Raw genomic sequence first — 24737 nt, 5'->3', positions numbered from 1 at the left:
TCAGCCACAGTGCAGCACTAAAGAGCGGGCAGCATCTGCAGGTGAGGTCTCTAACTGGTCTCCGGGCCGGCTCCTCCCACCTCCTCCCTCAGCACCTAGAGAGCTCGCTGATTGGTAGGATCCCTCCGGACCGTCACCACCCACCGAATCCGGGAGGGCGAAAACCGAAAGGGGCGGGACTGAGCAGCGCGAGAGGGGCGCGCCTATTGGCTGTAGACCGGCGCTGCGCGTGCGCACAGCCGACGCACGCCCGTGACGGCCGGTTGAAAGATGGCGACTGTCGCGGAGCTGAAGGCTGGTGAGTTCGAGTGGGCGGTGTGCCGGGTGAACGGCGCCTGGTCTTCCTCCCGTGAAGAGGATGGGCTGGAAGGAGAGCGCGCGGAACACAGAGTTAGCCTTTCCGGGGGTCGCTGCGCGGCGTCAGGGCCCGCAAGGCGTCCGGCTGGCGTGGCGGCCGCTGCGCCGCGGACGGGGGGGGGGGAGGGGGGGAGGGGTCCTGGGGGAGAGAAGCGGTCGCTCGGGACCAGCTGGGCGGGTCCCAGGTGCGTCGTCGAGCGGAGGAGATGCTGCGCGACCCGCAGGTTCCCGAGAGGTCTGCAGTCCTGCTCGGTGGGCCTCCGGCGCTTTTGTCGGAGCCCTGTCGGGCCGAGGCTCTGGGCTGCCCCTTTCGTCGGGGGCTGAGGATTTCGTCCCCCTCCGTGATCGGGCCTCGGCGCCACCCCGAACCATTAGCTTGCTTACCTGTCTCACCGAAGCCTTGCCGCAACCTGCGGGTTGGGTCCTGGTCCCCGTCGGGAAGGCCTGCAGGTAGGAGAGTGGTCTGGCCTGCCCTGGCCACGCCCCCCCCCCCCCCCGCAAGAGTTCCGCAAAGGTGCGAGTCATCGAGCGGGGTGGTGTTTGCGCACCGTTGGTTTTTAAATTTTTTTTCAAGGTTTATTTATTTATTTATGATAGAGACACAGAGAGGCAGAGACACAGGCAGAGGGAGAAGCAGGCTCCACGCCGGGAGCCCGACGTGGGACTCGATCCTAGGACCCCAGGATCGCGCCCTGGGTCAAAGGCAGGCGCTAAACCGCTGCGCCACCCGGGGATCCCCGCACCGTTGGTTTTAACGGAGGTGTCCAAGCAGCGAACAGTAGTCGGAGGCGAGAAGCGACCGAGCCGTCCGTGTCAGGCCCTGCCCAGCCCCCCTGTGTTACCCAGTGGAGTCTGTGTGACACCCTAGGCCTGTGTAGGTCGTGAGAAATGGAGGTGCAGGGAGTTGGAATAGCTCTCGCCAAGTAACCGAGCTAGAAAGAGGCAGTGCGAGGCAGTGCGTGAGAACCTGGGTTTGTTCCCCTAGCTCTCCCCACCTCCCCGAGCTCCAGGTCTTCATCCCTGGGTCATACTGCTACCGATTAATAACACTAGTTCCGGTTTTCAGGGACCTTGAGCTCTTAAATGAGTCATTTTTTTTAGAAAAGATTTTATTTATTCATTCATTCGTTCATTCATTCATTCATAAGAGTGACACAGGCAGAGGGAGAAGCAGGCTCCCTGCAAGGAGCCCCGATGGGGGACTCGATCCCAGGTCTCCAGGATCACGCCCTGGGCCCACGGCAGATGCTCAACCGCTGGGCCACCCAGGTGCCCCTAAAAAGGTCATTCTTAAATACCTAGTGAGGAGGGGTTGAATCTCTTTTGAGGGTAGAGTTCAGTAAGCATTGATACAAATGTGTATTTGGGGCATTGGGCTCATGAATGGTCATAAAAAAAGGCATGCCTTTATCCACAAGGAATAGTCTTTTAAGTGAATCCGAGCACCCTCTCTGCACGAAATCCATAACGTGTAAATCAGAGGATTTTTTTTCTTTGTTTTTTTTCTTTTTTATTGGTGTTCAATTTGCCAACATATAGCATAACACCCAGTGCTCATCCCACCAAGTGCCCCCCTCAGTGCCCATCACCCAGTCACCCCAACCCCCCCGCCCACCTCCCCTTCCACCAGCCCTTGTTCATTTCCCAGAGTTAGGTGTCTCTCATGTTTTGTCACCCTCACTGTAAATCAGAGGATTTAAAGATGCTTTGGGATATCAGGCCAGGTTAAGAACCTCTTTTTTTTTTTTTTTTTTTAAGATTGCATTTATTTATTCATTAGACACAGAGGGAGGCAGAGGGAGAAGCAGGCTCCCTGCGGGGAGCCTGATGCAGAACTCCATCCTAGAACCCTGGGATCAGGATCTGAGCCAAAGGCAGAAAAAGCTCAACCACTTAGCCACCCAGGCATCCCAAGAACCTCTTTCTGAAGTTGTTGCTAGGGTACAAAGTTTGAGGCATAGTTAGAGAAAGGGCAAAATAGTATGCAACCTGAAAAGAAAATGTAATAGGAGATTAGGAGTGTCCTATGCAGATGTATCCCTACATATATCCTTTTATGTTTTTTTCTTCTGCATTTACCACTTCAGAATATGCTGTGTGTTCCAGAGAAACTTTTTTTTAAAGATTTTATTTATTTATTTATTCATGAGAGACAGAGTGAGGCAGAGACACAGGCAAAGGGAGAAGCAGGCTCCATGCAGGAACCTGATGTGGGACTCGATCCCGGATCCCCAGGATCATACCCCGGGCCAAAGGTGGCGCTAAAACGCTGAACCACTGGGGCTGCCCCCAGAGAAACTTCTTGAAAATTTATTTCCCACTCAATCATTTTACATTGTATGGGCTTTTACCTTTTTCTTTAAAGAGGGGCAAGTGGGAAGGAGCAGAGGGAGAGGGAGAAAGAGAATCTTGAGTAGGCTCCATCCCCACTGTAGAGCCCAATGCAAGGCTGCATCTCAGGACCCTGAGATCATAACGTGAGCTGAAATCAAGAGTCTGGTCCTTAACCAACTGAACCATCCAAGTGCCCCTGGGCTTTTACCTTTTTAAACATTTTCACATTTTCCACCTCACTTGGTTCTGCCTCTGAGATGTAGGACTCCATATGTTGCAAAGGGCAGCTGAGGCATAAGCTGGTGATGACACAGGATAGGCTTCCTAATTCCAGCTTCATTAATTCTCATTTCTCTGCTGAGTTTGAGGTTGTGTTGCGTGCAAATTCAGAGTAATTGGGGGATCTCTGGGTGGCTCAGCGGTTTAGCGCCTGCGTTTGGCCCAGGGCGTGATCCTGGAGTCCCCGGATCGAGTCCTGTGTTGAGCTCCCGGCATGGAGCCTGCTTCTCCCTCTGCCTGTATCTCTGCCTCTCTCTCTCTCTCCATGTCTATCATGAATAAATAAATAAATAAATCTTTAAAAAAAATTCAGAGTAATTGGGACAGGATCCTGGCCAGCGGAAGAAAATCTCTTCCATCTAATTTCCAAAGATGGAGTTAAAGAAGTGCATTTGGTTATGATCCCAAGAATATGATAAGGCTGGACCTTCCTTTTATGGGCCTGTTGCAATGTCTGATTGGGTGATAACTGTACTTGCATACCTGCCCAAAAGGTTGAGGGGATGATTTAAAAACAAGGGGCAAGAAAGGTTAAAGTTTAGTCTACACCGTGTCTCTGTAATCATATGGCTCAGGTTTTTGTTATGTATTAAAGCTTATGGGGGTTTTATGTTTATGCCTATGTGGATAAGCTCCTTGGGCCCTATTTATGAATTTTTCTTTATTTTGGTGCCTTTGGCAGAGTGCAGTACAGTAGTAAAATATGTTTATTACACCAATAATATACAGCAATGTATTATGCTCCCAGGTAGCATTTATTGAGCTTTTACTATGTTCTAATCACTGTGCATGAGACATATTGATTGTCTAGGTTTGTTATTTAGCCGTTAGGGACAGTGTGAAAAAAGAAGGTCCTAGACCACTGCAAGGAATGATACCAATTCAGTTCTCTGCCCCAGTGTCCCTACCGGTATTTATAGTTAAGTGTAATTATCACAGCTGATACTGTAATATAACCCTTGCTCATCAAGAGGTTAGTTTACATTCAGCGTATAGATCCCAGATTCCTTAAAATGGCAGTGGCATAGCCATGTGATAAATTTCATTTAGGCTTAAAATTTCCAAATCCTACTGTTTTTTGTTTTTTGTTTTTTTTTTTTTTTTTTGGAAGTTAACTCATAAGTGTCTTTAAAAAGCAAACAAAACCCAAAGAAACACCTTTTTGTTCAGAATAGGCCATCCCCCAAGGATTCTGGATATCAAAGGTTTTTATCAAAAGACAACAAATTCCTTATGGGAATCATCTTTCTAGACTAGAGGTTTTTAGTGACACAGAACCTGTCTGCAGTGATTAACACTCCTGAAAATATAGGAGCCAGTGTAAATTTCAGGCCCCGGTAAGCTAAGTACAATTCTGTGCTCCCTTTTTGTTCCTCACTGAAGATGTGTACCAGACCATAGTCCTACAGTGATGATTTTGGAAAAATAAACTTGAATTTGATTAAATATATTGAAATAGCAAATCATTGCAACTTGAGAACTTTATTTTTTATTACAAACAGGATATAATTGGATAACTTCCATTCAGCATATTGTTTAAATCAAAACAATGGCTATTAGGCCATTTACCTTTTAAACATTTTTCTTCAAAGTATACCTAAGAATGACCAAATTTATTCTGCATTAATGTTTTATATTTAACAGTTTTAAAGGACACCTTGGAGAAAAGGGGAGTATTAGGGCATTTAAAAGCAAGGATCCGAGCTGAAGTATTCAGTGCCCTAGATGATGAAAGTGAACCCCGACCACCATTGTCTCATGAAAACCTTATAATTAATGAACTAATTCGGGAATATCTTGAATTCAACAAATATAAGTATACAGCATCTGTCCTCATATCAGGTAAGAGGTTATTATTACTTGCCTGAAACAAAAATCTGCTTTTTCCTTTCCTCAATTCTCAGGAAATATTTAGGCTGAAAATCTTTTTTTTTTTTTTTTTTTTTTTAAGATTTTATTTAATCATGAGAGACACACAGAGAGAGGCAGAGACACAGGCAGAGGGAGAAGCAGGATCCATGCAGGGAGCCCGATGTCGGACTCGATCCTGAGACTCTGGAATCAGGCCCTGAACCGAAGGCAGACCCCCTCAGCTCAACCACTGAGCCACCTAGGCCCCTAGGCTGAAAATCTAATTCCATTACCATACAGTATTGTTCAAGTGACTGGGACATAAAAATCTCCTGAGCTCTTTCCATAACTTGAATACATTCTCATGGGGCTTATTGTCTTATAAGGGAAAATAAATACCTAAACACTTAAACTTGTGTACTTTGAAAAATCATTTGTATTCCTGATTCTGAAAATTAAAAGTGATTTACACTTTATCTTGTGTGCTGCCAGCTTTTTCTATGTAGATGCTTTAAAAATACACAGTTTTGGGGGATCGGTTGGTTAAGCATCTAACTCTTGATCTCAGCTCAGGTCTTGATCTTACGGTTATGAGTTCAATGCTGGGCATGGAGACTACTTTAAAATTAAGAATACACACAGTTTTGATGTGTATATTTTTTATTAAAAATATGAAAGGTTGGAGATAAAACTTCAAAATATTGCTAATATTGTAGGTTAGGGATATGTAGAAATGTGTGTAAAAGCATGGTATTTTAAAACCGTTGTGAACTGGGGTGCCTGTCTGGCTCAGTCAGTTGAGCATCCAGCTCTTGGTCTCAGCTCAGCTTTTGATCTCAGGGCTGTGGGTTTGAGCCCCGAGTTGGGCTCTGCACTCAGTGTGGGATCTAATTAAAAAGGATCAGGAAGGTAAATGCCAACTCACTACAGCGATAGGAGGGAGAGAAATGGTGTTGGGGAGTTAAAAAAATTAAAGTACACTTATCTCATTCTATTTCTCATTTTATTTCAGTTAAAATACACTTATTTTATTTCTGAAGAAAGAACTGGAGGGAATGCATAGTACTGAAGTTAGATTTTCATCTGCACTGGAGGGAGACACGGAACTGGAACGATGACTTTAATTTGTATTAATCTGTGTTTTAAAACTATCTCTTGCCTCATCAATGAAAAGAAACCATGAATTCGATTTTGGAAGAGAGAATAAATTCTTTGTGGTGTTGGAACTTTTCCATTTAATAGATTTTTAAATTAATATTCTAGATCTTTTATTTAATGTTAAGCATATACCTTAACTGAGTAAAGACTGGTAATTTTTCTTTTAAAGATTTTATTTATTTATTTATTCATGAGAGACGCAGAGAGAGAGAGAGGCAGAGACACAGGCAGAGGGAGAAGCAGGCTCCATGCAGGGAGCCCGACGCGGGACTCGATCATGGGGACTCCAGGATCACAACCTGGGCTGAAGGCAGCGCTAAACCACTGAGCCACCCAGGCTGCTCAAGACCGGTGATTTTTAGTGGTCTAAGAATCTTCGTATTAGCCCCCACTTTCCTTAGTTAGAGATGGGTGTATAATACTATTAATACTCAGAAAAGAAGAACATTATGAAAATATAATGAATTAGGTCTTGGACCTGGGCTTCTCTAGAATAAAAAGTAGTCACAATAGTCAAGTTTCATGTTAGGTGTCTTGGCTTTTTTAAAAAACTGAGGTGTAATTAATAATGCAGTATACCTTTTTTAGTATACAGTTCTGTGGATTTTACCAAATGCATACAGTTGTGTAACTACCACCTCAGTTAAAATCACAATATAGAATATTTTTATCACCTCAAAACATTCTCTCTGCCCTGTTGTAGTTAACTTCTTCAGCTACCAACCCCTAGCAACCACTGATCTGTTGTTTTCTGTTCCTAATATTTGCCTTTTCCAGAATGTCCTGTAAATGAGCCCATTCAGGTTGTAGCCTTTTGAGTCTGCTTCCTTTCACTTAGCATAATGCATTTGAGATTTAGCTGTGTTGGTTTTTTTCCCCCTGAATAGCATTCCTTTGTATGGCTGTGCCGATTTATCTATTATCAGTTGAGGGTCAGTTGTTTATAGTTTTTGGCAATTATCAACCAGATGCCCTAAAGTTCACACACAGGTTTTTGTGTGAAGGTAAGCTTTCATTTCTCTTGAGTAAGGAGGTAAGAGTGGGATTGCAGTTGTTTGTGGTTAAGAACATGCTCACCTTTATAAGAAACGGCTCAGCTGTTTTCCAAAGTGGCTGTACCATTTTGCTCTGCTACGAGCAAAGCAAAGTATGAGAGTATCCAGTTGCCTTGTATCCCTGCCAGCACTTCATATTTGGGTTAATTTTACTTTTAGAATTATTGCTACCAAATAAATATTGTTCCTGTCCTGTATCTAATTTGTGGGCTTCTCAAAAAAAGGGGGGGGGCCTTCTGAAGTCCATTATGCAGAAGCAGTATGTTCCTAACAAAAAATTGGGGGATTTAAAAAATGAATTTATGTTAAATTCTGTTAAGTTATATATATAACGGGCAGCCCGGGTGGCTCAGTGGTTTAGCGCCATCTTCAGCCCAGGGCATGGTCCTGGGGACTCGGGATCAAGTCCCACGTCAGGCTCCCTGCATGGAGCCTGCTTCTCCCTCTGCCTGTGTCTCTGCCTCTCTCTCTCTGTATCTCTCATGAATAAATAAATAAAATCTTAAAAAAAAAATAGTTATATGTATAACAAAATGATACTTTGAAGATCATAAAATCACATAGATCTGCCTTGGAATGTGCCATTATCACCCTCCCAAAATCTGAAAAGTCTGTATACTTGGTAAGTGGTTCTTATCAAAATCATATGTGCTTTTTAGAAGAATAAAGACTTACAATTTTTCTTCCAGAATCTGGTCAACCTGTAGTTCCATTGGACAGACCATTTCTTATCCGGGAACTAAATGCATTTGAAGAATCAAAGGATGATACAATGTAAGTTTTTTTAAATAAAATTTTTTATAATAAAAACTTAAAAATAAGTCTTTAGTTATTACTGTTTTGTAGTCCTAATCATGTATTAGTGGCTTTATTTCATTTTAATTGAGCAGGAATTTATTTGGTTCGAGTGTGTGTCTAACACTGCACCAAATCCAAATAAGACAAGGCATCTGCTCTTGAGCTAGAATTCCCATAGTTCCAGAGGACCGAACCTTTGTCTTGCTAAGTAAGGGTCACTCTTCTTGGCTTCTTGATGCATCCTTTTTTGTCTTCTCAGGCTTTGCTCTATCAGTTGTTTTTTTTTCTCACGTCAAACTCTTCTGAATATTTAAACTCTTCTGATTATTTCCTCCATTTCAACCTAGGAATATACTCAGATCTAAAAAAATACCGGTCAAGTCGTTTTTACCACTGAACTTAGTGATAACCAGCCATCTGCTTTCATTTTGTTTCTCTCCCCTCTTTTGCCTTCTGTGCGTATCAAAAATTCTTCCCTCGCCATTTATACTGAAACTGTGCTCTTGAAAAGAAGGGCGACTACTTTCAGGTAGTTTCTTAGTTCTTTTCCTCCCTCAAGGTCGCTCAAACTTTTTCCAGAGGATCCTTGAATGGCACAAAAAAAAAAAAAATACAATTGTACCTAGGAGGCCAGGGGACATAGCTCAAAACAGCCCTTCCCTGGCAAGAATTTTCTTTGAAGTCTTATGCTTTCACTTTATGAAAATTTCTTGAATTTTTTTCTTTCTGCTTCATGGTATAATTATCTGTTTTACCTTACAAATGCTGTAAATGACATACCAATTAGATTGAAATCTCCTGCAAATCTTTGTACCGTTAATAATCCAGAATCATATGCCCCCTTTATCCTGTGCTTTGTCCTAAGTCCCTGGCACCAGGGTGGGTATACATCTGTATTTCCAGTTTAAGCAACTCAATTTTGCTTGAGTTTCTGTAGCATTTTGTAATAGTGACTGTTGCCTCTTAAGAATCTTTTTGTCACTTGTCTTTTTTGATCCTTTACTGTCTAGGTTTTCCCTTCCCTAATAGTGTTCTCAGTTTCTTCTTTGGCTCGTTTAGGGTTCCCTTAGATCGTGAGCAGTCTCCAGGTTTTGTCCTCCTGTCCCCTTGCCCACTTTTCCAAGTATGCCTGAGTCTTTAATGATGCCTCCATGTTGGTGACTCTATTTATTTTTTTTTTTTTGAGATTTATTCATGAGAGAGAGAGAGAGGCAGAGACACAGGCAGAGGGAGAAGCAGGCTTCATACAGGGAGCCGGATGTGGGACTCGATCCCAGGTCTTCAGGATCACGCCCAAGCTGAAGGCGGTGCTAAACCGCTGAGCCACCCAGGCTGCCCGGTGTCTTTAAACCCAACAGACACCCTGAAGTGTGGGCCCACGTTTCAGCTGGCATCTCAAACTCACTGTGTCCAAAATTTAAATGTGTTATTTTCACCTCCTTAAACCCACCTTGTGTGTTCCTTATCTAGCCATTAGGGTCTTAAACTCGGAGTCTACTTCCATCTGTGGCTCCTTCCCCTTGTGGGTTCCGTCACTTCTGCTCCACAGTGTTCCCTGTCCCTTCCCACTGCCCTGCACTGTTTAGAAGCCATCTGTCTGCTTTGTCTGTCTCTAGGCACTTTCTTTCCAACTTACCTTCATACTGCCAACAGTTTGCTTTCTGAAAGGCAGTTACTGCTCTGTTTAAAACATTTCTGCTATAGGGCTGCCTGAGTGGTTCAGTCGGCTAAGCGTCCGACTCTTAATCTCAGTTCAGGTCTTGACTACAAAGCCCCCACTGGGCTCCATGCTGGGTGTGGAGTCTACATTCAAAACAAAACAAAACAAAACAAAACCCCTCCATTGTAAACTTTTCAGATTTTGGAAAGTAACATGGATTGTATAGTTGAAATTTGCTAAGAGAGTAGAACTTAAATGTTTTTTCATCCATGAAAGTAGCACACACAAAAGTAAATGGGTGAGGTGATGGGTATGTTAACTCAATGAGAGGAATTCCTTCACAGTGTGTGTGTATATGTATATCAGATCATCGTGTGGTACACTTTAAATACCTTACAATTTTATTTCTCAGCTATAACTCAGTAAAGCTGGGAGAAAAAAGGTAATATGGCAAGTATACCAAATACTAGGTGTATGTGCCGGTGTGAACATACAGTGACTCCATAAATATACTGATAGTTTTTCTGGGAAGCTTAAGAATTTTCACACAAAGTACAATAAAAATATATAATAGCCCTGGTTAGGTCAAGCCATGCTACCAACAGTTTGTGCCAAATTTATGAAGAAAACTAGTTTTCAGAGTTTTTGTGTTTCAGCATTTGCAAATAAGGTAATTATAAAGCCGAACTTAAAAAAAAATCTGTTTTTTGAACTTTTATTTTTAAAAAATCTAAATATCCATGAATTCATGGATTAAACATGCAAGCTATGTATTTTCTAATAACATTAAAAAGTATCTGAGTCTTAAAAATTTTAAGTCTTAAAACTTCATTGATGTTAATTTAAGAACAAAATTGTTGAAACTTAAAAATCTTCTTGAACCTGTTAGCTCATTGGGAAACATGGGTTTAAAATTAAATGAAAAGACAGATCTTACATTCCTGGTTATGAGAGTTACAATGTAAGATATATTCCTTTCATAAGAGTTGGGCATCTTAAATAGATAAACCTACTTTCCTGCTTTCCTCATGATCTGGAGAAGTTGGCATGCAAGCAGTTATTGCTGCCTAACTGAGTGCCCCAGAATTTGGTAGCTTGAAAAAATCATTTATTATCTGTAGTAGGTCAGGAATCTCAGGGCGCTTCTGATGCTCAGCATTTCTCTGGAGATTCCAGTTACAATGTAGCCAGGGAGGCCCTGGTCTGAAGGCCTGGCTAGGGCTGCAGGATCCCCTTCTGTGTGGCTCGCTCCCACAAGACCATTCCTTCCACGTGTACCTTTCCCTGGGACAGCTTGAGTGTCCTCATGACATGGCACAGACTTCCCCAGAGAGAAGGCATGGAGGAGACCATGGTGCACAGTGCTTTATGACCTAGTCTTGGAAGCTGCACAGCGCTGTCACTGAATACCTTATTTGGTTCATAGAAGTGACTTGAGCCCACACTCCAGGGGAGGGCAGTTAGGCTCCACCGTGTGAAGAGAAAGTCATGTCCTACTTTAATCTATCACGTCAACTAATAAATATCTCAAAAAAAAAAATCAGTGAAATTGTATTTTCAGTGATGAGATTAGAAACGAAAACATTTCTGTAGTACCTGTCTTCATTGTCAGCAGGTAGCTTCCCTTTCTGCAGGGGAACTAATAGAAATCACCAGCAGCATATTGTCGTGAGAAGAATATAGGACTTGAGGTTCAAGTAGAAAGTTTGTTTACTTACTAAGGAATCTCTAAATCTTCCCTGAGCTGTGGTATTCTCATTTATCCACAAAGTGAAGATAAAATGGAGAGAGGTTAGAGTATTTTGTAAACTGTAAAAGTAGCTTTTTTAATGGGCCCTGCCTCCCAAAAAATAGCTTGTTAAATATCAATTCTAACCCAACTGCTGAATAGCTAACATTCATATACCATTTAATGTGTGCCAGGCACAGTTCTAAACACTTGATATTTATTGGCTCATTTGGTCCACAACAACCCTTGAAGGTAAGGGCTACGCTTATTCACATTTATACAGGAAGAAACATGGAGAAGGCTGGGGACATGAAGAATCTTGCTGAGGTCAAGTGCTGAATCCAGGATTTTAACCTAGACAGTCTGGCTTTGCCCACATGTGATCTTTAGGCAAGGATCTATTCCTCTACTTAGTGTTTACTGAATACCTGTTGTGTATCTATCAGACAGTGCTAGGCACTGGAAAATCTTCCACTGGACTTTGAAAGTCGAAAAGCAGAATTCCTGTGTATTGATGACACTGTGTTTCAGTTTGGGTGATGTTTACATAGTTAACATGGGTTCTCTGGGTTTTTAAATTGTCTTTCAAGTTAAATGGTACTCTTATATTTTAAAAAGCTCAAATAGTTTGCGATTTGGATAGTAACCGTGCATCTTCTTTCTTTTAAGTCTCGAAAATTACGTGGCCATTTTGGTGGCAGAGGAAGCCTTAAAGAATAGAGGTTTTAAGCTTTTCCTGTATCTGTAATTTTAATTGATTTTGGTTTTCTTCCTGCTACAGACCTCTTTTATATGGAATTTTAGCTCATTTTTTACACAGAACGAAGGATGACCTCCAAAATCCATTCCTGAGAGGGTCTTCACTTCAGCCTCCAAACCCAAATCTTGGTGGACAGCCTAGCAGAAGAAAGCAAAGGGGTATGAATTTCCTGAGATTCATCATTTAGCTGTCAGCAAGCATTTGTTCTACTTTTGTTTAAAAAAAATTTTTTTAAAGATTTTTAAGTAATGCACATACCCAACATGGGGCTTGGACCCCACAACCCCAAGATCAGGAGTCACACGCTTCACTGACTGAGCCATCCAGGTGCCCCAAGTATTGTTTTCTTCTTAAATATCTTTCTCTCAGGAATAGTTTTTCCTGAGCTTTTGAGTTATAGTTTAATTCTACTTCCATCTAATAAAGTTTGAGTCTGTGTTACTAATTCTTCAAGAAACAAAATGCTTTTTGGAAGGAGAATCTTGGGATGGGAGAGTGGACAAAATTCTTAGGCACTCTTTCTATGCCAAAATATGGAAAAACCTGATTTTCACAGAGATTTGTACTCTTTTGGAGCAGCTTAGATCATTAGCATACTGAAGAAATAGCCTTTTATCAAGTCATCACTTTTTCCCCCTTCAAGACTGAAGAAAGGCAAGATTACTGAGCACAGATAGAGAAGTCACAGGTGTCTATATCCTTTGCATTCTTAGGGTACTGTTTGTGAAAGACTGACAGTTACCTACAACTAAATTCCTAGGAGCATAGCCCCTGTTGTTTTCAGAATGTTTACTCCTTAATGAGCTTTCATTTGCTTTGATCACATCAGCAATAGGATCTCAGTTTGACCATCTGAACTGAATGGTTTATAGCTCCTTCCCAACCTTGGTAGATTTAATCTCTTTCTCAGAAGGACAGTTAGAGCTGGGGCTCAGGCATCAGATTAGCAGAGCAAATCTAAATCTTAAAGAACGTTGAAATAAACTTACAGGAAACATCTAGAATACAAATTGCCTCTCATAGTTTTTTTTCTTTAAAGATTTTATTTATTCATGAGGACACACAGAGAGAGGCAGAGACACAGGCAAAGGGAGAAGCAGACTCTCCCCAGGGAGCCCGACATGGGACTTGATCCCAGGACCCTGAGCTGAAGGGAGATGCTCAGCCACTGAGCCCCCCCAGGCATCCCACCTCTGTTAGTTTTCATAAACTGCTGTGAGCAGTACTGATCACGTTAAATATTTGCTGTGTCTCCTAAGATCTGAAAATGTAGTATTTGTGAACCAAGGTGACCACCTTTGGAGGTTATTTCTGATTTCACTAGGAGCTGTTCATTTCTGTATCTTAGAATGCTGAGCTGATGGAGCATTGAAAAAGAAATCATTCCTGCCTCCTTACCCGGCAGTTGAGAAAACCAGGACTGAGAGGTTGTAACTCCTCTGAAGCTTGCAGCTGATCATTTTTAACCGAATCAGCACCTCCAAGTGCTATTCCTGTACGCTTTTCCCATTAAAGAATGTAAAGAAGTTTTAGTAGTTCCCTTTTCAGGGCTTGGTGCCTACTATTTGACGAGTACTTAAAAAGCAAAACAAAACACACAAGTGCATGAGTCAGTCTCTAAACATTCACATCATACAGTGTAGAATTCCCTTGACTCTCTTCCCTCCTGTCTGTCCCTAAACTCCCCAGTCTCCGTCCCTCCCGTGGAAGGTCCCTGTCAGCAGCTGGGAGGGTGGGATCTCCTTCCAGATTCATTTTTGCACATGTAGATTTATACATATTGCTGCTCTCTGTGTTCTCCTGCCATTCACTTTGTTTTCACTCGTCTTGTCGAAGTATGTAGAGCTTCTTTGACCTCATTCTTAACTTGGTGTATTACAGCATAGTATTGCTAATCATCCTCTACTGATGTACTTTTATGTTCTTAATTGTTCGCTTTTACCATATTGCAGTGTAGAGTTACTTCTTCATCCACACAAGTATTTCTCTGGTGTGGACACCCTAGAAGTACAATTGGTGGTTCAAAGCCTGTGCCCATTAAAAAACGTAGTAGAGAGCAGCCCAGGTGGCTCAGCGGTTTAGCGCCGCCTTCAGCCCAGGGCATGATCCTGGAGACCCAGGATCGAGTCCCATGTCGGGCTCCCTGCATGGAGCCTGCTTCTCCCTCTGCGTGTGTCTCTCATGAATAAATAAATTAAAATCTTAAAAAAAAACCCAAGAAACAAAAACGTAGTAGATACTGTCTCATTCCCCTCCAAAAAGGCTTTACCAGTTTACATGCCCACCAAGAATAAATGATAATACCAGCATCTCTATTTAATTGCCACCAGGGGATATTGTACATGTGAACACTTGCTAACATGGCAAACCTATGACTTGGGTTCTTTCAGTCCTATAAGGAAAAATAACATCTTGAGAAATCACTTTTCTGGCTTGTAAGCTCTTTATTTTTATTTGTTTATTTTTAGGTGTACAATATAGTAATTCAACACCCCACTGGCGTGCTTATCACCAGAAGTGCCCTCCTTAACCCCCATCACCTATTTACCCCATCCACCCCCCACCTCCCCTCTGGGAACCGTCTGTGTGTTCTCTAGAGTTCAGTGTTTTTTTGATTTGTCTTTTTTCTTCCTTTGTTCATTTGTTTCTTAAATTCCACGTGTGAGTGACATCATTGGTATTTGTCTTTCCCTGACTTACTTTGCTTGGCATGATACCCTCTAGCTCTATCCATGTCCTTGCATGGCTTGTAAGCTTTTTATAATCAATCTCATTCATGGCTAATGACTTATAACAAAGTTACAAGTAACCGAGTATTTATTTCTTAACTCAGTTCTATTCTTTTGAGATGTGGGTCACAGAATAGCTAGTGGTAGCTTTACACTGCGGAGGTGGGAGGGCTGGTGTGGGGGAGAGAGAGGGAAAGAAAAAGGGAGACAAAGGGTGAGGGAAGAGAGTGCATTAGTTGCTCTGGGGCCTTCAGAGACATCAGAGAATCCATTTCAGGTTAGTAGAACTGTGGGTGCGTGTTCAGTGGAAAGCTCCATGCCAGGCTCAGAGGTGAGGAGGACTGCTGCAGTAACAGAAGAATAGGGATTTTGGTAATTATTTTTCTTGACCTTCAGAAATTTTCTTGGTAACAGTGAACTCTTTGTGCAATGATTTGTGAAGAATTGCCAGCCAAAAATGGCATTTTGTCCCAGTAACACACTTCAGCATTTACTTCCTCAATTCTAGCTTAGTGTTTGATAGAAACATGTTTTATTTGACAACATTGAAAGGTTACAAAGATCTTAAAATAATTATTCAGATTACAGTAACCTGATTTCTACAGAAGCTCATCCAGCTGAAATACAAAACACTAAAATGAAATCGTCTTTTCTGTGAACCTAAGTCTAAAGCATGCCAACGGGAAAACTTCTTTTCTCGAAGTGCTGAAAAAAATGAACCGGGCTTATGTAGGCACACGTGCCTTTGGGATGGTAACCAGTTGATTAGTGCTGCTGATGTTAGAGCTTAAAATATTAGAGGCAAAGTAGTTCTTGCAATAATTAAAAGATCAGGTATCTCGTAAAAGAGAAAATCATTATCAGCGCAACTTTAATGCATTTCTATGAAGTCCATGAATAACATACTTCTTAATACTGCTTTTCTAGAAAACTTAAAATGGTTATGGTCTCAGGGTATTGTTAATTTTGTTCTGTCCAACATGCTGCCTAAAAATGAGGGGGATAGTCCTCTGTGACCCAGACCTACAGTCTCCATTCTTTATGAGGGCGATCAGCTGCTGTGGCCCGGCCAGGCTGGATGTAGAAGCAGATTGTCTTTATAATTAGAAAATCCAGTATGTTTTTGGTGCTAAAGCTGGATGTTTCTAACAACTGTCTAAATTTGTGTTCTTTTTCTCCTGTCATCAAAATCATAAAAAATGGGTTTTTCCATTGTAAAAGTGCCTTCGGAATATTTTCAGGTTTCCACAATTTCTCAGAATTTAGCTTTGCCTTGCATTTTTGTTGGATTTGGCTAGTAAATCTCTTCAGGTTCTTTTAATTCAGGGTACTTCTGCCCTCTACCCCTTGCTCCCTATGACAAAAGAAATTCAGCAAAAGTGACTAGGGCCCCTTCTATTGTCAGAGCACAGGGGGTGGTCACAGGGGCTCTGGGCTCTTCCGAACTCTCAGGGACCTTTATTGTGTCTTTGCTTGAAGAACATTTTCTATAGTTTCTTGGATACTTTTCTGATTTGGGTTAGGAAAATGTAAACTCTGCTAGTTTGTTTTGTTTTGCCACAAGATGGTGCTCCTAGAGGCATTTCTATTTGAAGATAGAGGTTTTTTTTTTTTTTTTTTTTTTTCTCCTTTCTTTTTAGTTGAAGAACTTTGGCATCCCTCAAAATGCTAATTGAACACTCTGTCCTTTCTCATGGATTCCATTCCATACGTATCATGTGAGAGAAGTTTATAACTGCTCCTTACACTTGGGTTTACTCCAAGGTGCTCTCTATTCCTTTAAAAACATTTTAGAGGGGCGCTCGGGTGGCTCAATCTGCTCCCAGGGTCCTGGGATTGAGCCCTGTATAGGGCTCCCCACTCAGCAGAGAGTCTGCTTCTCCCTCTCCCTTTGTACCCTCACTTTCTTGCTCTTTCTTAAATACATAAATCTTAAAAACACTTGAGAGTGAGTCTTTAGTACTAAACGTTTCTGATTTCTTCAGTAATGTTTTAAAAATGGTGAGTTGATTTCATTGTCCTAAGCCACCTAAAGAATTCATACAATATTAAATATGTAACATCTGAAAATATATGTAGATATGTCTGCACACTGCCTACTTTGACTTGGAATAAGTACTGACATTTATTTCTGTTCATTTCAGATGACCACTTACAAAAAGAGAAGGGGAACAGTACTAATATGGAAGATCCTCTTGTTTCTCAAGCAGTGAAGAGATGACCTTTCCATTCGGGTCATCTTTTGTCTTAAAATTGTATGTATTAAAAGAAAAAAAAATTGTGTGGATTAAGTAATGTATTTATTCTCCCAACATTACCAAAATATATCACTAATATTTGTAGAAAATCGGGTTTCTGCAAAACATTTAGCCCCCTCCTGTTTTACTACATTTGTGAGTAAAAGCTAACTCTGTCATCTAGCTTGTTGGATTTGACTCGAAAGAAAATGCATTGTTTCTTTAGAAAGAATTTTAAAGGTTTTTAAATTTGTGAGAACTGGAAGGACTTTTTAGTACCCTGTATATTCTCCAAAAAAACAAGATTCAGGTCTTTATAGCCATATGCTCTGCCCTTTAACAAGATTACGTTGATTACATTTCCTTCAGGCTGGAATTATATGGATTTGTAGAAAAATTCATTTATGTTTTTAAAAAGCATTTGAAAGAACATTAAAGCCAGAAAAAATGAATTCCTATGTAGTTTGATTTTTTTTTGTTGTTTACGATTAGTGATTTTTCAGATAACCATTTATAATTTGGTTTGAATATCTGAATTACCATCTAAATTTGAACTTCTAAACTAGGTAACAATGTACTTTTTCTTTCCTTAGACCATTTTGGCTCCTACTGGAAGATTTAATTAAAAGGTAGAGGGGGAAATAATTCTTTTAATTTTGCTGTAAGTAAAACAAAGAGTTTATTTTATTATACAAAGAATGTGGAATAAGCATGAAGAGACAGGCTTTAGGAGAAATACCAAAAAGCACCTTTTAAAGGATGGCTTTGTTTAGCCTCCATGTGGCCCTCAGCTGTGCAATTACAAGATGAGCTATGAAAGAGCTAGTCCCTACCTATCTGGACTCTGAATCTCATGACATGTCAATTTTTTATTCTTGGGATAGAAAAATGGTAAGAGTTCTTGCTGTGCTATCTTTAAAATGCTATTTGATATTTACTACAACATTTTTATAACGTGGAGTCTACAGACTAATGTCCCTAACAACAGCTATTATAATAGCCCTTGATTGGCAAAAGTCATAAAGTATATTCAGACGGAACTTGAATGTTTTCCACAGGACAGGTGAGAAGGGCTGTCAATAGCAAAATTGGCATTCCCTTCAGGGTGTTGATTCTGTGCTGTCTTTGGAAATTATTGAAACTTTTGAGTTTATGTTTGGTGTTGGTTGGTCCTTACAGATTAACCAGGAATTTTTACTTGAAGAAAATTATTAAAGAAATCCCCTTAAGCCATACTTTACAAGTCAGAGGATTTTTGAGAGGCCCAATTGATGAGCTAGAATTACATATATAGATGTAGAAGTGTACTATAAGGGCTCATTTTCATTTTTTAAATTAAATCTGTAGTATCTGATAACAATTTTGAATTCCATTGTATTATATGTGGGAATATAAATATCTGAATTCTTCTCAGAGGACTTGGTTTTCATCCAAGGATGTTGGCAGTGGACGCTAAGTTTACCTCAGGAATTACAACCATGCAGGATTAGATTTTTAAAAAATGCTGGAGTTTATAATGTTGATCACCGATATAAAATCATCACAATAGAAGCTAAACAGAATTGTCACATGTAGTCCATAGTGCTTGTATGCATTACTCTGTAACTCGTTTGTACCTAGGCAACTTTTATACTTTGAATGTATTATTTAATAAAAAAAACAATTAAGCAACTCACCTTTGTGCAGTTAGTGTTATACCTATGACTCTTCTGTCATCAGGAGGTGAACATCAGGACAGGTGGCTCCCCAGACCTTCCTTCAGGATCTCTAGTGGCCTCGTTGTTGGAGGGTGTAGAGAGGTGGAGGGAGGGAAACTTTTCCTGGTGGGTGTGCACTCAGTATCAGCCACGTCACCCTGCAATGGTTACTCTTCATCCAGGAGGCTGATGGTATCAGTCTCTGGGGGAAAAGTATTGTAATCTAGGGCGGGCATTTAGGGGCTCAAAACATATTTAGTAGTTTTTTATATTTGGAAAAGAGAAAACCACCTATGTTCAAAACTGAGATTTTTATGATTTCCACAAAGGACCTTAGGTTGAAAAGTCTGCTCTAGAAATTTTTATACTCAGGATTTTTGAATGGTGTCAATTAATTTATAAGCCCGTCATTGAAAAAGTTACGTTGGCTGAGACATTAAAAAGAAAAAACTAAGAGAAAGACAAGACAAATATAAACGACACATCAAACTATTCTCATAAACTAAATCAGTACATCATGCCTGGTGGTTTTCCTGGGGTTGTCGGGAGAAGTTGTCTTCCAGAAATACGGAGAAGTTTTAGGAGAAGACTTGGATTTACAGAAAAACAGGATGAGAATTGGAACTGAAGAGGGACTTAGGGAAAGTGGAAATATAAAACTTGGGCAGTCTGAAAACCAAGCAGGAGCAGAGGTGACGTTAGAAGATGATAAATTTAGCTTAGCGTATATGTTTGCACAGAGTAAACTGATAGCTTTATAATTATGTGCAAGAACGCAGTTGTATACGACTCACATGCCTGTGTGATTATATAACATTTGATGTGTTCTTTTAACCTAAAGCCAAGTGTACTTGAAGGATTAACATTGTGAGAATATGCCTTTAAAGGCATTTGGGACCATGCTTCCTGGCCACTTGGTATTTGAGTTTTGTTAACAACCATTCTGCAAGGATTGCATGGTCTTTTTTGTTTGTCTGTTTGTAACAAAAGGTAAAACTACTTTTTTCAAAAAAAAGACCTTTTAAAAAATACATTTATTTATTAGAGCAAGCAAGGGAGGGGCAGAGGGAGAAGCAGGAGAATCAGGAGAAGCAGACTCCTTCAATGTGGGGAGGAACACCCTGGGTCCAGGACCCAGGACCCTTGGGTCAGATATTTATCCAACTGAGCCACCCAGGCACCTCCGAAAAATAGACTATTTTTGAAAGCAACCTTAGGTTCACTGCGAAGTTGAGTATAAGGTACAGAGAATTTCTGTATACCTCCTATCCCTCCCCCCCACACACTCACAGCAGGACCCCCCATGGGAGTGGCACATTTGTTCCAATCAGTGGACCTACATGGACACATCACGAACACTCAAAGTCCATAGTTTACATCAGGGTTCATTTCCGGTGCTGTTCACTCTGTGTGTTTGAACAAATGTATAATGACACGTATCCACCACTGTAATACCGCACAGAGTAATTTCACTGCCCTAAAAACCCTCTGACCGGCCTGTCCATCCCTCTAGCCCCCCAGCCTCTGGCAACCACAGACGTCTTCATTGTCTTCATGGTTTTACCTTTCCCAGAATGACACATAGTTGGAATCCTACAGGATGTGGTCTTTTCAGACTGTCTTCTTTCACTTAGTAATATGCACCTAAGATTCCTCTGGGTCTTTTCACGGCTTGAGAGCTCGTTTGTTTTTAGCACCAAATGATACTCCATCACCTCAGTTTCCCACAGATTGTCCACTTGCCTCCTGAATAGCAGCTTGGTTGCTCCCAGGTTTTGACAACTCTGGGTAAAGCTGCTTTAAACATCCCAAGTGCAGGCTTTGGCATGGATGAAAGCTTTCAACTCATTTGGGTAAAATCTTAAGGAGTATGATCTGCTGGTTCACATGTTAAGAATATGTTTAATTTTGTAAGACACTGTAAAACTAGAGAATTTTAGAGTCCTTCCCAATGGAGGGTAGGGAATCTGGAGTTAACCAACACCAGAGTCGGAAATTGATGAAGGAAAGAGCATTGCAGGTCACTGCCATACCAGCTTGACCTGGAGAAGTGTGGAGCTCTCATGCGTGAAACAGGAGTGACTTTGTGCAAGAGAGATGGAGCCAAGCCAGGCCTGTGGCCAGGAATGATGTCCCTTCATTCACAAGAAGGCACAGTCCTGCGCAAATCTTGGGCTGGAAGACTTGAGTGGTGATAATACACCTCTTTAAATAATGAGATTGTGAAACACAGGCAGAAGTAAACCATGCTTGGGCCCAATCTTTGATATTATTCAAAACTGGAGGGAATCATATTTTGGAGCTTTTTGAAGCCAATAGCAAACACAAAGCTATTTGACAAAGAGGAGAAGACTCCAAGAGAGAAATTAACCCTCTGCCATCCTGTTTCATGAGTTCATGGAAACTCCCATTACACAGCACCTCACCGAAAAGACAAGCCAAGGAAACGTACTGGACAGCTCTTGAAGTAACACTTTTTTAAAGTATTTTTTCCCCCTAGATCTTAGAATAACCGGCTTTTTGAGCCATCAGAAATAAAACAGACATTTGACTTCATCAGTGTAACAATGCACTTTTGAAGACTTGAACTGAGCTTCTGCACTGCACAGATGTTTAATGAATGACTGTTATGTACACATACGGTCTCCAAGCACTTGTAGAATGTACCAGAAAGGTATGGAATACTTTATATAAGGCCTTCCCGTGCATCATCATGTTTGACGACTCAGGAAGGTGGTTGAAGCAAAAATTCTGTCCATCTGTGCTCCTCCTTGAGAAGACACAGGCTCCGTTCCCTGACTGTCTTGGGGCTTCAGGTCTGGTGCCTCGCAGACCATGTGTAAATCTCAGACATGTAAACCTCCCATCTACTCAACACAGACTCCAGCAGACATGTGGGGTTGGAATTCCTGCCCCACCACTAGCGAGCTATGCTACCTTGGCTTGCTCCTTAATTCACCAACCTGCTTTGTCAACCGCAGAATGGGGAAAAAATATATATTTTTTAAAGTACCTATTTCATAGGGTTGTTCTAAGGAAGAGGAGAGAGAAGGCAGGAAAATTTAATGTTCGTTATAAAGCCTCCATTTATTAATAATTGCTTAAAAGGCTGGCTCAGTGGTTAAGCATCTGCCTTTGGGTCAGGTTGTGATCCTGGGGTCCTGGGATCGAGTCCCATGTCAGGCTCCTCACATGGAGCCTGCTTCTCCCTCTTCCTGTGTCTCTGCCTCTCTCTGTGTGTGTCTCATGAGTAAATACAAATCTTAAAAGAAAAAAATTGCCAACAAGTGTGATTCCGACGGCCTGCTCTGGGTTCTTTCCAGAACGGGAAGATGGTAGTGAACTTCACTTTTCCCCTTCCATCACCCTCCGCTCCGCACCACGTCTATACCAACGCAGGGACAATTTCCACTCCTTTTACAGCGTGGACAATAAAAGGCACGTGGAGTAGCAGCTTATCCATCATTTTCTGAAGAGCTTTTCCCTAGCTCTGCAATCAGCTGAACTCGAGCAGTTCCTGCCTCTGCCTTAGACCCGTGGGGTGTTTTCAGGGGTGCAACAGCAGGAGAGCTTGACATTGGAAGCAGACCAAGAGGGTCTGAGATGCTGAGCCTGCAGGAGGGACGGGCTGTCCCTCACCATCCCGCACCCAAGGCCTACGTGGTTTCCTCGGGTGAGAATACCAACAGCAAGCAGCACAATATGTTCATTTCACGCGGATCATCTCACCAACTGTTTACAAACAGCCAGGTAGGGAAACTGAGTCCCAGAGTATTTAAGTGACTGGCCCATGGTGAAACAGCCAGAAAGTGGCACCAGCTACTTGCCTCAGAGACCTGTCTTCAGCCTCTAAGCCAATTCACCCCGGGAAGGCATTTCCCTTTCAAATCTCTCTGGAAATGAGTCATGGCAACGGGTGGGCCTGGGCAAATCTCTGCAGACCTCCAGGACCTCAGTGTTCTCACCTGCAAAATGGGGGTATGAATACAGATTCCCCCCTTCTGATCTGGCACCGGGGGTAGTGGACCTAGCGCACAGAGCCCGGCAGGGGTCTTCCCGCCTCCTCTGACCCTGTCCCTGCACGGCCTGCCGCAGCCACGGGAGGCGCCCCCCCCGCACCCCCCCGCACCGCGGGCCCGCCGCGCCGGGAGGCCGCTCGGCACCATATTTAGTCAGGGGGAGCGGGCAGCCCGGGCTGGTATGCGGCGCTGGGAATTCCTGCAGGAAGGAGCCCGCGCCTGCCCTTTTTGGGTTGTCGCCCGCCCTGCGCCCCCCGCCGCGCCCTGGAGGGAGGACCGGCCGGAACCGGAGCCCGTGCGGGGCGGGGCGGGGGCGGGGGCGGCGGGAGCGGGGCGCGCGGGTCCCGGCTGGCGCGGGGCCAGCCCACCGCCTCGGCTTCCTTTTATGGCCTGTGGGCGTGCGGGCGACAGGGCCCGGGGAGAGACCTGGAGCCAGAGACTCGGGGCGGAGATAGAGACCCAGGGGAGAGACTGGGGCAGGGAGATAGAGACCCAGGGGAGAGACCCAGGGGAGAGACTCGGGGCAGGGAGATAGAGACCCAGGGGCAAGAGAGAGAGGGAGACCCAGGGGAGAGGTAGAGGGAGACACAGGGGAGAGACATGGGGCCAGAGACAGAGGGAGACCCAGGGGAGAAACATGGGGCGGGAGATAGAGACCGAGGGGAGAGACACGGTTGAGAGGCAGAGGGAGACCCAGGGGCCTGAGACAGAGGGAGACCCAAGGGAGAGACATAGGGAGACACAGGGGGGAGACACGGGGTCAGAGACAGAGGGAGACACAGGGGAGAGACATGGGGCCAGAGATAGAAGGAGACACAGGGGTCAGTGACAGAGGGAGACTAGGGGCCAGAGACAGAGGCAAACACCTGGGAGAGACTCGGGGCCAGAGATAGAGAGACACAGGGGCCAGAGACAGAGGGAGACACCTGGGAGAGACTCGGGGCCAGAGAGAGAGAGACACGGGGCCAGAGACAGAGAGAGACTTAGGACAAAGTGAGAGAGTGACAGAGATATACAGAGTGACTGGAAGACAAAGCCTGATGCAGATACACTGCATCGGAAGGACGGGAGAGAGAGACAGACCAACAGATGCAGGGGGAGGAGGGGAGAGAGAGGTCCTCGGAAAGAGGGGAGGCAGGGGTGAAGTTTTAAGCAGCTTCTTCATTTGCAAGAATTTCTTGGGCGGGGGAGCGGTGCTTGGGAACTCGCAAGGGCGGGGTCTCACCCACTTTCTCTTTGGACCCCGACAGCACCTTGCAAGTTGCATGAAGTACCCTCCCCAACACACGCACCCATTTTTCAGGGCAGACACTGAGGCTCAGAACAGGGAGGTGGCTGGCCTGAGGCCAGGCCGTGGCCCATGGCACTTCCAGGCCTGAAGTCACAGCAGCGGGGTTGCTTTTGTTTTGCTTTTGTTTGTTTGTTGCTCGTGGGTGGAAGTGGCGCAAACTGGAAAGAGTTAAAACTTCCCCTTCCCGGACAGTTCCCCGCCGTCGGGGCTTCTGCCCCACTCGGCAAAGTTCACAAAATCCCCTTTCTCTTCCCTTCCTGCAACGCCGGGGCCCCCTCTCCAGCCCGTGGGAGGCGAATACAATGAGGACTGGGGCGGGGGCTCACAGTTCCAGCCCCCACAACCCCCTCCCGGCCGTGGGGAGGAGGCGCGAAGAATCCGTGATCCCCCCCAGGCGCGGGGTGACTGTCCCCGGGCGGAGGCGGGGTGAGAGACACCTCCCCCAGGCTTCCGCGGGGAGCGCCGTGCCCCCGCGCCCCCCATGCGCCTCTCTCCCTGCGCCCCCCGCGCCCCCTGCGCCCCCCCGCGCCGCCCCATGCGCCTCTCCCCCCGCGCGCCCCCACATGAGCCTCTCCCTGCTCCCCCCCGTGCCCCCCATGCACCTCTCTCCCTGCGCCACCCCGCGCCCCCCGGGCTCCTCTCTCCCTGCGCACCGCCCGCCGTGCCCCCCCAAGCACCTCTCCCTGCGCCCCCCGCGCCCCCCCATGCGCCTCTCCCTGCACCCCCGCGCCCCCCATGCGCCTCTCTCCCTGCGCACCACCCGCCCGGCAGGTGCGCCGCGGA

At 43.8% G+C, this 24737-nt stretch overlaps 1 protein-coding gene across 2 annotated transcripts; it reads left to right on the top strand.

Moving 5' to 3' along the window:
• The first annotated feature begins 207 nt into the window (after positions 1 to 207).
• On the top strand, positions 208 to 17399 carry CEP20 (centrosomal protein 20). Of its 2 annotated transcripts, XM_055339719.1 has the most exons (5): positions 209 to 298; positions 4615 to 4812; positions 7724 to 7808; positions 12003 to 12139; positions 16855 to 17399. In XM_055339719.1, the coding sequence occupies exons 1-5, from the start codon at positions 271 to 273 to the stop codon at positions 16929 to 16931; spliced, it is 525 nt and encodes a 174-aa protein (XP_055195694.1). In that variant the 5' UTR covers positions 209 to 270; the 3' UTR covers positions 16932 to 17399. The 2 variants fall into 2 exon arrangements, with proteins under 2 accessions (XP_055195695.1, XP_055195694.1); XM_055339720.1 differs by lacking the exons at positions 12003 to 12139; positions 16855 to 17399 and having other exon boundaries at positions 208 to 298; positions 7724 to 7812.
• The last annotated feature ends 7338 nt before the right edge of the window (positions 17400 to 24737 follow it).

Source organism: Nyctereutes procyonoides, unplaced genomic scaffold, assembly GCF_905146905.1.
Source record: "Nyctereutes procyonoides isolate TBG_1078 unplaced genomic scaffold, NYPRO_anot_genome, whole genome shotgun sequence".
Lineage (NCBI taxonomy): Eukaryota > Metazoa > Chordata > Mammalia > Carnivora > Canidae > Nyctereutes > Nyctereutes procyonoides.
The sequence above is the reverse complement of the archived record's forward strand: the minus strand, read 5'-3'. Positions and strand labels throughout refer to the sequence as shown.